Below are 16,584 nucleotides of genomic sequence, written 5' to 3' on the forward strand. Positions count from 1 at the left end.
ATTCACTGAGCTGTGAATTGCTGTTTGGGAAGTCCTGGTCACAGACTCAGATGGATAATGCCGGATAATGTTGAAATAAATCTTTCTAATAACAGTTGTGTCTGCTGAGAACATTAGAGGCAGTGATAAGGTGCAGAACGTGAGAAAGTACTCACTTTGGTCTCTGAGTGCATATCTCTGGCAGCCAAGCAGCTCTTTTTCAAGATTAAATTTCAAAGATTAAATTACAGTACAGTGCAGTCAAAACTTGTACTGTACATAGGCATGTACAGTAGTTATATAGAAGAATTAAAATCTTTCAGGATTCTTTTGTTGTTTTGTTTTTCAGTAACCCTGTTGTGCTCTATTCACACATACTTGTGCACTTATCTTAGACATGCGCTAGCAAACTGGTAAATTAGCAAAAGTGGAGAGTATTTGTCTGAGTTCTTTTGGCTTGTGCCGGCTCTGCTGAAGAACTTCTTTATGATCCCATATATCAGCACTTTAGATCCCGAGCTCAATGTATCACAGGCTGCGCTTCACCTAAAATAGCAAAGCCAGGGAGCAGGGGGATTTCCGATCCCGGATCCCAGAGCTGCTCCAAGGAGCAGCAGCAGGGACCTGAACTCCGGACGCCAGTCCGTGTGGCCGTGCTGCCAGGACGGCAGCGTATCTGCCAAAGAAGTTTTTATTGTTGCCTCTGGCAGCGCCAGCACAGGAGAACCGTCAGCAGAAAGAACATGCAAATTTCAGGAAGTGGTGAGTCTGCCTTTCCTGCTGGTCGGCGAGACCGTGAGGGCTGCTCGCAGCCTGCTGACGGCTGGGGAGGGCGCTGCCTTCAGCCGGCCCTCCCTCCCAGGCTCTGCCTCTCCGCTGGCTGCAGTGCGCAGGTGATAGCGGAGCCGAGTGCAGCGCCAGCACTCACACTCGAGCTGGAGAGCAGCAGAGATGTTGCGAAGAAAGCGCAGCGTTTCCTTTGGGGGCTTCGGATGGTAGGTGGCTCTTCACCGATCCTGCGTTAGACAGCTGGCGTCTTCTTATTCTGTACTAGGCAGCCTAGGTGGATTTTCATAGACATCGTTCTGTGACTTTAAATGTTTTGTAGACCTTTGGATGAATTGCATTCTCAAATATGACTTATCTGTGTCTGGTCCTGCTTTGAACTCAAACTTGCAACCTTGCAGGACCCAGCTGTTTTATTATAGTGTGTTTTCCTGGGATTTAGGCACAGCTGCTCTGAGATGCAGGACCTGCTCTGGTCCTCTCAGTAGTTGCAGAATTAAGTCCAAGTTTCTGAACTGTTCTCTTTCCCCTGGGCTGCTGGATAAGGTTGTGTGTCTGTGTGTCTGGTAGCTGCGAGCTGCTGGAAATCACCGTGGAGGACTCCTTGTGTAAATTTCATAAGGCAGAGTGAAAGGCAAACAGAAGGAAATGAATTAAGGGGGGCTTCTTTTGCAAAACAAATCTAGATCTACTGCTCTTCTACTGCAGCTGTGCTCAGCTGGTTAAATCCCCTCTGCGCTGTATGCAATAGCTTCTTCTTCAGCAACACACCCGAGCATCTCATAGTGCTCGTATTTACGGGGGTGTGTGTCCGCAGGCTGGGGGCACACTCTTATTCAGATGTGAAATCTTGGCTTCTCTGGAAATGCCATCAGGGCTTTTAAGACTCGTGTTGCTCGGCACGCGTTTAGTGGAAAAGTTATTTTTATGGTTTTATGTGCAATTTCCTCTGCTGGCTCTGGCTATGAGCGCAAAGGGAAGTGTGTGTGTGTGTGCAGGTGACGGGTGGGGTCCCAGTTCAGTGCTGCCACAGACACACCCACTGGAGCAGAGACGCTGCTGGGGGCTTTTCTCCCATGCATTTTGCACAGTACAGCTTCCTGGAGCAACTGTCAGTTTGCACAGCGTTTGTACTCTTTTACCGTGTGTTTACCATGCTTATCCTTTGCGCTAACTTTGCTGTACAATGGTTTCCAGCAGGTTTAATCATTCTTTGCCAGACTCACTCGTCCTCTTTCGCCCTGCATGCACCAGGATATGCCAAAGGGAAGCTTTGTGAGTCTCCTAAATATCTACATTAATCCCACAGAGAGCAGAAAGGAAAATGCACATCCAAATGGTTTTGCTGCGGTCTCCTGGGTTTAAGTTGAGAGCTTCACTGGAGTGCTGAGCACTGGGGTGCAGGAAGCCCATTTGTCTTCTATTCCCTTCAGCATCACTCTTAGGGACAGTTAGGCTTTTCCTGGTGCAAGCTGCTAAATTGAAATGCCCCAAATTTTCCTTTTCTTTGATTAAATCATGGGTTACACAATTAGGCAACACATGCATGACTCTTAAGCTTTGCTTTAGACCACCAATATAACTAACCTCTGAGATTTGTTATTTAATAGTCATTGCTTATGGATAAATGAACAAGAGAGGTGTCTGTCTGCCACTGCAGACAGATGCCAAGGATCTTTGTACTGTACATCTAGGATTTTTACAGCCTCTTGTCAGTAGCTGGTGCCGGACACTGTGACCGGTTTGTCTGCACAGGGCTGGGTGTGAAAGCAGATATGCGGTATTAATTCAACACATTCAGAGCTCTTAGGTCTGGAAAGTGATCAATTAAGGGACAATCAAAAAAGTAGCCCAGCATGGAGCATGCCTTTATCTAGAGACGGCCAGCACCGGTTTCCACTGTGAGGCATGACATCATAGAGTTTCTCCACATGAAGACATGGGAGCAATTTAGCCGTGGCAACAGAAACTGAATTTGCTTGACATTAGAGTAACCTGACCATGCACTCACCCGGCAGGCTGACATGCAGGGCTGGGGGAAACAGGTGTGAGGCTGCTGTGTTTGGGACTGGGAAGCGAGGTGTCTGAGGGTCAGTGTAGAATGGAAATCAGAAGTGAATAAAATCTATGCCCTGATATTTGCAGTAAACCACAGGTTCTTCAAAAAACATAGTGGCTCCTTACATTTGGAGGTGAAAACATGTGTGGTCTGAAAGAACATGGGAGATGGCTCCCAGTCAGACCTGGGGCAGGAGGAGAGAGGCCCAGTGCCCGCACTCCAGAGGGCGTCAGCTCCCAGTCAGACCTGGGGCAGGAGGAGAGAGGCCCAGTGCCCACACTCCAGAGGGCGTCAGCTCCCAGTCAGACCTGGGGCAGGAGGAGAGAGGCCCAGTGCCTGCACTCCAGAGGGCGTCAGCTCCCAGTCAGAGCTGGGGCAGGAGGAGAGAGGCCCAGTGCCCACACTCCAGAGGGCATCAGCTCCCAGTCAGATCTGGGGCAGGAGGAGAGAGGCCCAGTGCCCGCACTCCAGAGGGCATCAGCTCCCAGTCAGATCTGGGGCAGGAGGAGAGACGCCCAGTGCCCTCACCCCAGAGGGCATCAGCTCCCAGTCAGAGCTGGGGCAGGAGGAGAGAGGCCCAGTGCCCGCACTCCAGAGGGCATCAGCTCCCAGTCAGATCTGGGGCAGGAGGAGAGACGCCCAGTGCCCTCACCCCAGAGGGCATCAGCTCCCAGTCAGACCTGGGGCAGGAGGAGAGAGGCCCAGTGCCCACACTCCAGAGGACGTCAGCTCCCAGTCAGAGCTGGGGCAGGAGGAGAGAGGCCCAGTGCCCACACTCCAGAGGGCACTTCTCAGTGTACAAGAGAGAACTGCAAGCAATTACCATACCGGTGGTAAAAAATTAAACGCAAGCTTCATACTTTGGAGCAATCGGTACATCGCTTTACTTCACAAAATGTTCTCAATGTACAATGTACAACCAAACCAACAATACAGGTTAAGGGTAAAAACAATTAACAAGTTGAAAAACAGAGTGGAACAGCAGAGCTATTAAAACCGGCTCCTAGATGAGGTGAAGCAGTGTGTCGCTTGGCTGGCCCTGGTAATGCTTTACTACGGTGAATCACAGTGAGCACAGGAGCATCATGGGAACAGCACGGCAATGCACAGAGGAGCGTGGTCAAGCGAGCAGGCCTCTGGGAAACTGCAGGCGAGGAGAAGCTGCCATACCATGACACACACACACACACACACACACACACACACACTGTGAAATCAGCATAGAGCTTCGCTGTGCTGGACAGCCTGTATGTCCACCACTGGACCTGTATGTCCAGTTGAGCTGACTTCCCTCACCCCCATCCCTCTGCTGGAAGCCGGCCTGCTGTCAGTCAGGGTGGCAGCGGGCCAGGTTTCCCAGCGTCTCGCTCCAGTGAGAACCTCTCCTCCCCTCTTTCTTTTTCCATTAGTGGAACAGCAGAGGCCCGTTAATGGTTATAAAGCTCCTCTCGTGCGTTCATTGTTGTTTTTTGTGATGTCACTCGGAAAATTATGAGGTGAAAACTTTGCGCAAGACCAAAATAAAACCTTTTAGTCTCACCATTATCTCCAGACCACAGTGTTCGATTAACTGCAGTGTTTTTTAACTCTTCCAGCCAGTCACCTGCTGGAATTGAATTGCGCTACAGCAAGTGGTGAAGATTTGATTCAGGTTATTTACTGCTTTCCAAAGAATGATCAAATCTCATTTCCGTTTATGTGGGTTGTAAATATTGTGGCTAAGAACGATCCGGGGGCACTGAGGTACTGGCCACCAGAGGGATCTCCTCTCTCAAGCAAATATATACCCTCCGGTATTTCCCAGCACAGATCTGTAATGACAACATTCAGTTAATTTCCCAATGAAGCCATGGAAGAGCAGGTTATGCCAAAATCCTGTGGTATTTAATTCCATATTCCAGAGGTGTGGACTGGCTCCGGTCCGTCTTCAGTGCCGGGGGGGGTGCGGACTGGCTCTGGTCTGTCCGGAGTGCCGGGGGGGGGTGTGGACTGGCTCCGGTCCGTCCGGAGTGCCGGGGGGGGTGCGGACTGGCTCCGGTCCGTCTGGAGTGCCAGGGGGGGTGCGGACTGGCTCCGGTCTGTACGGAGTGCCGGGGGGGGGGGGGGGTGCGGACTGGCTCTGGTCCGTCTGGAGTGCCAGGGGGGTGCGGACTGGCTCCGGTCTGTACGGAGTGCCGGGGGGGGTGCGGACTGGCTCTGGTCCGTCTGGAGTGCCAGGGGGGGTGCGGACTGGCTCCGGTCTGTACGGAGTGCCGGGGGGGGTGCGGACTGGCTCTGGTCCGTCTGGAGTGCCAGGGGGGGTGCGGACTGGCTCCGGTCTATATGGAGTTCCGGGGGGGGTGCGGACTGGCTCTGGTCCGTCTGGAGTGCCAGGGGGGGTGCGGACTGGCTCTGGTCTGTCCGGAGTGCCGGGGGGGGGGTGTGGACTTGCTCCGGTCTGTCCAGAGTGCCGGGGGGAGGTGCGGACTGGCTCCGGTCCATCCGGAGTGCCGGGGGGGGGGGGTGTGGACTGGCTCCGGTCTGTCCGGAGTGCCGGGGGGGGTGCGGACTGGCTCCGGTCTGTCCAGAGTGCCGGGGGGAGGTGCGGACGTTGTGGTCTGTCGACAATTGACACCTGAGAATAGAACCCAGGGCCACAGAGCTCAGATGAGCAGATGACTTGAATACAACTTAAATGAAGCTTGAATGACCTGTTTTTAAGCAGGAGAAGACATTTTTCTTAAAAGGATATTTGAAGGAACTGTTAAGAGAGAGCCCGGGATGTATTTGCCCAGTAGGAATTCTTTAAGCGCGTTCAGAAGCTTGTCGGAGCTCTTGTGTGGTTTTTCGCACCAGCTGTCAGACTGAAACTGCCCGTTGTGGGATTAGAAACCCCAGCAGCCGCACTCACCTGCCTGCGCAGTGCCCTGGGCGAGGAACGCGCCTAGATTTCACAAGCAGCACGCCCTTCCTGTGCAGGACCCGCCCAGCCCAGTGCTCAGATCCTGCCGAGATCTTGCGTGGCCCGTTGCCGTGGAGAAAGCGTTGTGGGCGCCCTGCGTGTGGTTTGTGCTTCTCCTTTCCGTCAGCGATGGTATTGATCTTTACTGTGCCAGACGCTGTGAAGAAACTGTAGTTAATAAGCCCTGGATGTGTGTGCATCAGCAGAACTTACCGTAAACGCTGGGTCTTCTGCAACTTGTTGACAAGAAAAGTGACATATAGCATCAAGTGAAGACGATCGGGAATTCGTTTCCTTTTTTTGGGGTCTGCTTCATTTTGAACTCTCTAGTGTTGCATTTTCATTTCTGGTTTCTGGTGCTGTGGTTTGCAAAGAGGAAGCCAACCCAGCCATGACAAAGGGTTTGCACTGCAGTTTTCAAAGTAGAACAGCTCCCGGTTACGCATTTTCTACATCACTGGCTCCATCGTGATTTGTGTGAGGAGCTCTGAAAAATCTCTTCTGTTCTCTCTTTCTGTTTGTCTCTTGCAAGCCCTGGTGGCCTCACCTGACTGCCTCACAAAGTCTTCCCCAACTGGCGCTGAAAACGGGGGTCTGCAGGAGGTCTGGGGGGGGGCTCCATTAGTACTGAAGTGTAGCCTTCCAGCGTCCGCTGCCTGCACTGTGGAGATGGCCTTAATGGCTTTGTCCAATAATGCGTAGCCAAAGCAGTAAAAGATCTCCATAATTGCATGTGAAATGCAATCTCAGATGTCTTTAAGTGCATCTCGGCTGCAGCTTTCACCCCTTGTGTTTGCGTTGCTCAGTGAGTGCTGTTACTGTAAAGATCCCCCTGTGGCAGAGCAGGGGTGACCTCACCCTTTTACTGAAGCAGGTGCATTTTCTTATAGTACCATGTGTTTTAATGGGCCACCTGTAGGACGAGCTGCCTAGCCTTGTGTTTCTATGGCATGGTATAGGATGCATTATGAGTGGATGAGCATATCTAAATGCAAAGAAAGCTTAAGAAGATAATATAAGATCACTTTCTGGGCCATATACAATTTCTTGCATGAGGAATGTGTCTTTTCACATACCCCAGCTTGCTCTCCATGAGACACACAGACAGGGAGAGAAGCTTGGGGTCAGAGTGCAGGGTCAGCCATTAATACAGCATCCCTGGAGCAGCTGTGGTTAAGGGCCTTGTTCAGGGACCCAACGGAGTAGGATTCCTCTCCCAAGCGCGGGATTTGAACTGGCAACCTTCCAGCCACAGGTGCAGATCTTGAGCCACAGAGCCACTGCTCTGCCTTAGAAGGCTAGAAACCCCAGCCTAAGCTTTTCTCCAATTCCAGGCACAGAAAGTGCTGATCGTGGGGATCTGGGCAGAGTGCACACTTTGTGGGGCTGTGGGCGTAATGAAGAAACTTTCCCTCAGAGAGCCGGTAGGGCCCTATGGCACAGACACCATGAGCTTGATCCTGACTCTTGGGACCTGCTGGCCCACTGTGAGCTTGCATGGGTGTTAGTGTGAGGTGTACCACTCAAGCACAGTGCAGGTACCTCCAGTGTCCAGCTGGCTTTCCCACGAGGCACTGCGAAGCGTCCAGCACGCCCAGTGATGAGGTATTCTCGTTACAGACAGGGGGTCGTGTTGCAGGAGCGAGCGATCTGGCCCTCTTTCAGTTGGTGCAGTACAGGGGGTAGGTGTGAGATAAGCTGATAAGAAAAAATTAGGATGTTGCACAATAAACAGTCATTTTAACCCACTGAAGCTAAGTAGGTGTGAGCCTGGTCAGTACCTGGATGGGAGACCTCCTGGGAAAAACTAAGGTTGCTGCTGGAAGAGGTGTTAGTGGGGCCAGCAGGGGGCGCTCACCCTGTGGTCTGTGTGGGTCCTAATGCCCCAGTATAGTGACGGGGACATTATACTGTAAACAGGCGCCGTCCTTCGGATGAGACGTAAAACCGAGGTCCCGACTCTCTGTGGTCATTAAAAATCCCAGGGCGTTTCTTGAAAAGAGTAGGGGTGTTACCCCGGCATTCTGACCAAATTTCCCATTGGCCCTTACCAATCATGGCCTCCTAATAATCCCCACCTCTGAACTGGCTTCATCACTCTGCTCTCCTCCCCACTGAGCTTATACTGGTGAAGCAGAACAGAGTTACACCTGTGTTTAATTGTATTTGAGCTTTCTGTGCAAAAATTGTCAGAGTTGAGTAGGAAGCTTGAAATCTTCAGCACTCGGTATTGGCTGATTCCTAAGATCCAGCAGCTGTTAAAGCCTGAGCTGAATCACAGTTCTCTGTTGCCTTGGCCAGCACCTCTGGGTCACGTGGAGGAGCACTACTGACGTGATTATTTCCCATAGCGTGTTGGCAGGTTCCTGCGCAGACCCCTGCTTCCACGTGCACGCACTCCCCTCCACGACACGTTCAGCCGGACCGCCGCTGTCGTCGGCGCTGCAGTCAGATCCCGTCATGTTCCTTGAGCAGCTCCTCCGGTGATCCGGAGACAAGGCTGCAGCTGAAGCCCACGCGCGGGCTCCACGCGCCCACGCAGCCGGGAAGCCGGCTCAGCCGCGGTCCTCGTTTGCTCATTAGCACCTTGCAGGAGCTACGGCAGTGCTGTGGAGCTGCAGCGAGCCAGAAGCGTTGCGGCACAGCCTGGCAGCCCATTGAGGCCGGCTTTGGTGCGAGAGCAGGACCGACAGGGGACTGCCGAGATCAAGCTCGTCGAAGCCGACAAGCGTTTCTTTATTGATGTTTCTCATCGTTTCTCTCTCTCCGTTGCAGGATTGACAAGTCCACGCTCGCCTCCCTCAAGGCTCGGTGAGTAATGTGGGTGCCGCTCTTCTGGGGTGAAGTGGAAGTGACTGTTGCACGTCGCTCGGTTTCGGTGGTCCAGCTGTCCCTGTGTGATGGAGAGAACAAGCTGGTAGCCTGTGGCTGTGGAAGCTGCACAGCCTGGGGACTTTTGTGTTCCATATAAAATGAATCACTGTTCTGGCAGATGGGCTTCGGAGCACATTGGGGACCATTTGAGATCAACGGTTGCATGTTTCTAAACACTTCGTAAAGAATTATATTCATGAAGCAATGATAGAGTAACATAATAGAGCATAACAGGGCTGTGACATAACTAAGATCTGCTGTAGATTTATGAGATGACAGTAACAAAGCCCTAATCCTGCCCTTAGACTGTATCGGACCCTTAACCTAGGGATATGAGTAGGTGGTAATATTTTAAAGCATCATTCGTGAAATGTTAATAGATCGTTAATTGTTAAATGCTATCTAAACTGTTCTTCATGCAAAATACTGTTCTATCACAGCAACAGCCCATCTGTTGTTCTGAATCCATTGCATCATATCATATCACACAGCAGAGAGGAACTGAGATGCTGCTTGCGTTCAAGATTGCATTAATCTTGCTGTGCCAGGAAGTCCACCAGTGCAGACTAAGCCCCCATTTCTGCCGAGATCCCCGGGAATAATGAAAGCAGGAGCCTCCTTGTCAGAAAAGCCAAAGGGCAGATTAGGATTCCAGGAGGTGGATTAAGCCCTGTGTGGGACTTCGTATTCCTGGGCACTGGAAATGCGCAGTCATGGCACTGGCTGTGCTGCACTGTGATGATCCTTGACCTTCGGCACAGCTGAAGCTGCCGCACATACTGGTGGTTTAATGGATTTGTTAGGTGAAGGATTTTTCCTTGGCCTTTGTTTTTCATTCCGTTGCCTTGATTTTCCGTTCAGCGGCCTGGGTTAAACACTCATGGTGTTTCCACATTGTGTAAATGTATCACAACAGCGATCGGGGGCGTCTGCTGCTTGTTACTGATTAATAAAAGCTGTTAGTCCACCAGCGGCTGCAGCTTAGCGCCCCATTCATCAAATACTGATATTTGCTTTAAATGTAGACGGACCTGCATCTACATTTTTGTAATGTAATTTACTGTGACCTAATATACTGTAAGGAGTTTTTAATTGGAAATTAGGATTCTGATTGTTGACAAAATAGAAGATGGTATCGAATACGGTTCACAAATTGAAGGGAGAGCGCTCACTGTGTTTTACCTGTGGCTTGGGCTGAGCAGGCCTTCCCCCCTAACGTCAGACGCCTGCCTGTAGCCCCAGCTGTCTGAAGGTCCCTCAGGTGGCAAGAGCAAGAGGCTGGACCCCCTGCTGCGGCCGAGCGGCAGCGATATTTTTATCGGCGGCGGACCGAAGCAGCGTGTGTCCCTGGGCGGCGCACCGGACAGCAGCCGTCGCTCTGAGCCCGCCATCGCCGTGACAGGAGCCCCCTGCGGCTCGCGCCCAGACTCCGGGCCAGCCCTCCTCGCTCCCCTCACTGCTGTAATTAGGAGAACAGCCTGCTTTGTTGAAAGCTAGCTCCTGTAAAAATCTGTTTGAGCTCAGTCGCAAGCTCAGCTCTTCTGCTCTGAGCAGGGGCTCTTCTGAGACCCTGAGACCCCTGGACGCACTTTAACCCCTCGTCCAGATTCCCAATCCGTCCCTCAGCAGGGTCATTGAAGGGTCACAAGTGCGCAGGTATGTAGGTGGTCTCCTTTAAAGTGCCTGCACTGCCTCTCCATTCGGGACAGAGCCAGGTCCAGGTGGGACTGTCCAGGGGCAGCTAGGCCAGCTGACCACAGGCAGGACTGGCTGTGGCATGGAGGAGGGTGCTCTGGACAGTAGCTAAGGTTCGATCCAGGTCTCTGTTAAAGCTTAGGGGGGGACAGTGTGTATTTTCCCAACTCTGAAGCCTTATATCTTGGCAACTGGTTACATTCACGCAAATGCATGGTAAGTTTTTAATGATGATGGGTGCACTGGTGGTTGCACCGTTACTGGTGTTGAAATAGTGAACCTGATGAGGTGCCTCTCTCCGGGAGGGGACTGACCCTCTGCTCTGCAGGCCCGGCCTGGCACTTGTCCGGTCCCGGGAGCATCTTCCTGGGGCGGTGCGCTAATTAATCGGCTCAGTTCAACCGACCCACAAAGGCTCAAAGCTCTGATCATAATTCTCCTTTCATTAGTTTCCATGGAAACGGGCGAGCATATCTGTGCGGGGACTGTAAATCAAAGGCGGTGTGAGCGAGCGAGTGGAGTGTGTGGCTGCGCTGAAGGAGGGAGCTACACAAAGCAGGCAGGCGGTCGGCGCGGAAAGGCTTGAAAAAGGCTGTAGACTCCATCCACCCCCCCACCCCCCCACTTCACTTCCAGCCCCCCATTCCCAGCTTCGCCTTCAAGCCCCTCGTACACGCTCACAAACTCCCGCTCCTCTCCACTGTGCTCCCTCACCCTTGCTGCGTGCAAGGTGCTCTGACCTCTCTTCACACGGAAAGGCCGGAGCTGCACTGAGAGCTTCACGGCTGGGAGCCAGCGGAGCCTCGGTCTGTGTGGGGCTGTGTGGGGCTGTGTGGGGCTGTGTGGGGCTGTGTGGGACTGTGTGGGACTGTGTGGGACTGTGTGGGTCTGTGTGGGTCTGCGTGGGTCTGCGTGGGTCTGCCTGGATCTGCGAGGGTCTGCCTGGATCTGCCTGGATCTGCCTGGATCTGCCTGGGTCTGCCTGGGTCTGCCTGGATCTGCGTGGGTCTGCCTGGATCTGCCTGGATCTGCCTGGATCTGCGTGGGTCTGCCTGAGTCTGCCTGAGTCTGCCTGAGTCTGCCTGAGTCTGCCTGAGTCTGCCTGAGTCTGCCTGAGTCTGCGTGGGTCTGCGTGGGTCTGCGTGGGTCTGCGTGGGTCTGCGTAGGTCTGCCTGGGTCTACGAGGGTCTACCTAGATCTGCCTGGGTCTTCGTGGGTCTGCCTGGATCTGCCTGGATCTGCCTGGATCTGCGTGGGTCTGCGTGGGTCTGCGTGGGTCTGCGTGGGTTTGCGTGGGTCTGCCTGGGTCTGCGAGGGTCTGCGAGGGTCTACCTAGATCTGCCTGGGTCTACGTGGGTCTGCCTGGATCTGCGTGGGTCTACGTGGGTCTACGTGGGTCTACGTGGGTCTGCGTGGGTCTGCGTGGGTCTGCCTGGGTCTGCGAGGGTCTGCGAGGGTCTACCTAGATCTGCCTGGGTCTACGTGGGTCTGCCTGGATCGGTCTGGGTCTGTCTCTCCCTTACCTGCTCCCCAGCAGCTCAGTTAGGCAGAGCCGAGGATCTGCTGTTAGGATGCACAGGAAATTCTGGTGAGTTGGCTTTCTGTGCATGTCTGTGCAGTTACATGTGGAGAAGGAACTGGGATAGACACAAGTAAGGGCAGAGGGTCTCCTTACTGGGGAGAAGTGAGCAGTGAGTGCACACTCTGTGTTGGCAAAGAACATGATGCATTAGGTTTGAATATGATTGACACATTCTGAGACAAATTCTTTGTGCTTTAATCAGTTAGAAGGTTTGTGCGTAGTTTTAATTAACCACTAAAGACAACAGGGTTACATTCTTCCCTGTGGCAGACCTGGTGGACTGAAGATCACAGGATGCCAGTTTTCTGACAAAACCATTTCGTATATGATTCCTGACGCATGGGGTTGGGGGTGGGTGTAGGAGACCAGAGAGGAAAATGAATGCAGTTATCAGTCCGTGGTATTGGAAATGAAATTTATCCTTGGAGATCAGAGCTGAGCTCTAAGATGCAGTACATTTACTCGGAATTGGTTTATCAGCTGCCAAGATTGTTTTTTTTTGTGTGCAACGGGAACTAAATCCCACTGAAATCTCTTGCAAGGCGGAGCACGGGCCTCTTCCAGGCCCCTCTGGTGAAAATCTTTTTCACGACTGAGAATTGCCTGTGGGCGTAGAGTAACAATGTAAAACTAGCTGCCATACGAAATTGCGAGAACTGTCAAAACACGGCTCGTATGACAGGCTGAGGTGTTGCCACAACAGTCTGATTGTCCTCTAAAGCCCTGTTATTTCGAGTTCATGTGCAGCGGTGTTCAAACAGATGCGAGCCTTTGCTAAAAGCCTTCTCTCTGCCTGTGTGCAAGAGGTTAGTGTAGTCACATCGTGTAGGGAGCAGCTGGTGAAGGGCTCTGTGCCCGGCGCTCCCCTGCTGGCACAGCTGCCCGAGGCTTTTCAGAGGGACGTCTCCCCCCTCCTCTGAGCTCAGTGTTCCTGCCTGCTGTCAAATCCTTCCCGCCACCACCTTAGGGAATGAGGAACGATGGGTACAAGGGCCTCTGGGATTTGCCTTTCCCGAAATGTTATTTTTTGATTCGGAGCTGTTTTGCGACGCACCATGTAAACAAGGCTGTCGGGAGGGGACATGAAATCGGCGGCCGATCCGTTCAGCTTGCTACCAGGGAGCCCTGCGTTTGCTGATAAGCAGAGGGTAGAAGAGATCTGCTTGTTTTAAATGGCAAGGAAATTCCATCTCATCTTCCTGAGCCCTCCTCATAATCTCTTCTGAGGGAACTGCAGTGCCGGGAAAAACAGGGGGCTGGCCACACTGATAGCACCCCTCGCAGGGATACGCCTGCAACATAAGCCGAGCTCTGCTGCTGAGAGCAGGGCGAGCGCTGGACACAGGCGGCACCCTGAGTGCGAGGCCTTGCTGCTTTTGTTCTGAGCATGAGCTTTACATTGCACCTGGTGAATAAGGATGATTGACACACACGGACACGGACCCAGGCTTTTAGCCTAGACATAACATAACATAACATCATCACTTTATTAACCCTTTACAATTTCTTGCATTAGGAATGTGTCTTTTCGCATACCCCAGCTTGCTCTCCATGAGACACACAGACAGGGAGAGAAGCTTGGGGTCAGAGCGCAGGGTCTGTCATTGTACGGCGCCCCTGGAGCAGTTGGGGTGAAGGGCCTTGCTCAGGAGCCCAACGGAGTAGGATTCCTCTGCCAGCTGCAGGATTTGAACCGGCAACCTTCCAGCCACGGGCGCAGATCCTGAGCCACAGAGCCACCCCTCCCCCAAAGCTTAAGACGCCGTAATTCTTAAGAGCAAATGAGCAAAAACATTTAAAAAACAGGACCGAACAAGGTGAGAACAAGCTAAGCAGAATGTTAAAAAGGACAACAACAGAAAGAAGCTGAATGTGATTTTGCTGAAGGAAATGGTGGAGGATGCTCACCCAGCTGCACAGACAGATCGGTCAGATAGAGAAGGTGGTTGCACGCGGACAGACTGAGCTGCAGTCTGATGCTGACAGGAAATGGTGGCACTGCTCTGGCAGGGGCTGGGCGGGGAGGGGCAGGCTCAGCGATACTCTGTTCTCTCTGCCCTTTGATCCCCTTGGGCTTGTCATAGTGCTGCACAGATGAGCCTCATTAGCCTGGGAGTGATTCCTGAGCAGACACAGGTGGGCTGGAGAGAGTAGCGCGCTGCCTTGTTTGTGCCCATCAGACAAGACTCTTCACCAGGCCTGCGTCTGAGGCTGAGACACGCAGCGTCTGATACTCTCCGGCAGCTGCATGAATTAGCTGCCAGACCTCGGAAAGCAATTAGCTGTCCTGCGTAATCATTACCCATTAACCATGCTGTGTCCAGTTCTGCTCCCTTTCTTCCAGAACAGGGTCAGATTCAGCCTCTGAAGGCTCTAGAACGGGTTGGGCAGCCCTGTCACGCTGAGCACAGTCAGACTGAAACACAAGTGAGTTTTGATCTGTTAAGTCAGTAAATTGGTTTATTTAATTCAGCAGAGATCAAGTGTGATCCTTGCAAACTCAACTCTGATGTTGGGATTCAAGTGACTTTTATACCGTTGAATTGAAAAGTGTTCAAAATGAAACTGTGGGCTTAGACATTGATGGTTTCCTGACAACCCCTGCCGGGTCTCTGCTGGCCTGGTGCTGGCCGCCCCTGCACTGGAGGGAGGTGGGCAGCCTGAGACCGGAGTGTCCTGTTGTCCAGCAGTCCTCCCGGACCCTGTGAGCGTTGTCGAGGGGGAGTGAATGTGAATGTGGGAGGACCACCACAGTGTGGCGTCAGCCTTCAGTGTGTGTGTGTGTGTGTGTGGGACCTCGATTCTGTTGTCGCAGTGATAAAGATGGGGGAAGATGTGTTTTGTTTTTTTGAACCAATTGTAAAAAAGAAAAATGGGCAACCAATTGTCACTGAGCTTTTCTTCCATTTCTATTCATTAAATAGCTATTTAATACTTAGAAAAACCTGTTTAAGGACTATAGTAATAACTTCCACATTTCTGCTGCCTCCAGATACTGTTTCACTGTGGAGAGAAGCTGCTGTTCTGTGCGCAGGCTGTAGGGCAGGAGGGGGTTTGTGAGGGGAGACAGGAAATGTTAGTGAATTTTCCCTGGTGCTGCCAGCCACCTGCCTGGAACAAAGACTATTCTTTATTTCCGAGCCCTTTTTTTAAACTCATGTGAAGTTATGCAAATGTAATTGCGCTTGTGAAACAACAGGGCTGTTTTTTGATCCGCCCGGCTTGGTGTGTGTATAACATCCTCGTGCTGAAGCAGTTTCTCGTTCTCCGGTGAGCGCCATTTGCACCGAGGTGCAGCTGGTGACCGCGGCTGTGTGTTGCCGTGGTAAGGGCGTTTGTGTCTGCAGAGGGCGAAGCAGAATTTTCAAGGGGAGTCGTGACAGGTGTGTGTGCGTGGGAGCCACCCTCTCCCTGCTGTTTCGGACGCGCGGCTGCGGTCTGACACCTCTCTGTGCGCAGGTCCTGTGGTGAACCGCAGGGGGAAACGGGCTCCACCCTGAGCAGGCAAGCAGCTTACACGTGAAAAACGTTTTGCCGTGTAAGTGCAGGAGCTGAGGGGGCAGAAGGGGGCATGCCCTTTTAACCCTCTTCTAAAAGTAGCACTTTTGTCGAAGAAACAGTTTCCCTGGTCTTGCAGAAGTAATGCAGGTTTTATGTTTGAGACACTATGGGCTGCTAGGTGGGGTTAGTAATCTAGCCCTACGTTTTTGACGGCTCCAGTGTCATTTTTTGAGGGGTTTTATCCAGCAGATGTTTTAAGGAATGATGCTAGCAGCATCATCGCCAGCAGCCATATCACTCTGCAACTCAAAACTGGCAGTACCTGCATGGGAGACCTCCTGGGGAAAACTAAGGTTGCTGCTGGAAGAGGTGTCAGTGGGGCCAGCAGGGGGCGCTCACCCTGCGGTCTGTGTGTGTCCCAATGCCCCAGTATAGTGATGGGGACACTATACTGTAAACAGGTGCCATCCTTTGGATGAGACGTAAAACCGAGGTCCTGACTCTCCGTGCTCATTAAAAATCCCAGGGCGTTTCTCGAAAAGAGTAGGGGTGTTACCCCGGCATCCTGGCCAAATTTCCCCTGGTCTTTACCAATCATGGCCTCCTAATAATCTCCATCTCTGAACTGGCTTCATCAGTCTGCTCTCCTCCCCACTGATAGCTGATGTGTGGGGAGCGTTCTGGCGCATCATCCAGGTGGGGCTGCACACTGGTGGTGGTGGAGGGGATCCCCATTACCTGTAAAGCGCTTTGAGTGGAGTGTCCAGAAAAGCGCTATATAAGTGTAAGCAATTATTATTATTATTATTATTAGATAGTGTGTGGAGCATGAGCCCTGGGATCTGACTGGGATAAGACCTGGGAGGAAAGAGAACCTGTTTGTTCCAGCAGCTGTTCCGGGAAAACTGCAGCTTGGGGCATTGCATGTTTTTACACATGCAGGTCCGGTCACAAAGCACATGTAGAGCAGAGTAGTGTTTATTGTCAAGTGCAATGAAATGCTTATTTGCATGTATGCTCCTATACAAAGAGATCAAGGAAACACCAAAAACTCAGAATAGCAGCAGCAACAACAACCAGTTAAATAACATACAGCTCAGAGGAAAAAAAAAGCTCAGTGTGAGCCAGTGGTAGGGGTGGAGTTCAGTAATCTGACAGCTTGTGGGA

At 52.2% G+C, this 16,584-nt stretch overlaps 1 protein-coding gene across 1 annotated transcript in view; it reads left to right on the plus strand.

Annotated features, from left to right (window-relative positions):
• Window positions 1-907: 907 nt before the first annotated feature.
• Window positions 908-16,584, plus strand: part of LOC148814430 (rap1 GTPase-activating protein 2-like) — an 83,368-nt gene continuing 67,691 nt past the window's right edge. Inside the window, exons 1-2 of the mRNA XM_088906632.1 lie at window positions 908-974; window positions 8,541-8,576. Of these exons, the coding sequence (XP_088762758.1) occupies window positions 931-974; window positions 8,541-8,576 (80 nt within the window). The 5' untranslated portion in view covers window positions 908-930. The remainder of the gene's footprint in view (window positions 975-8,540; window positions 8,577-16,584) is intronic.

Source organism: Atractosteus spatula, chromosome 27 (genome assembly GCF_055471065.1).
Source record: "Atractosteus spatula isolate fAtrSpa1 chromosome 27, fAtrSpa1.hap1, whole genome shotgun sequence".
Lineage (NCBI taxonomy): Eukaryota > Metazoa > Chordata > Actinopteri > Semionotiformes > Lepisosteidae > Atractosteus > Atractosteus spatula.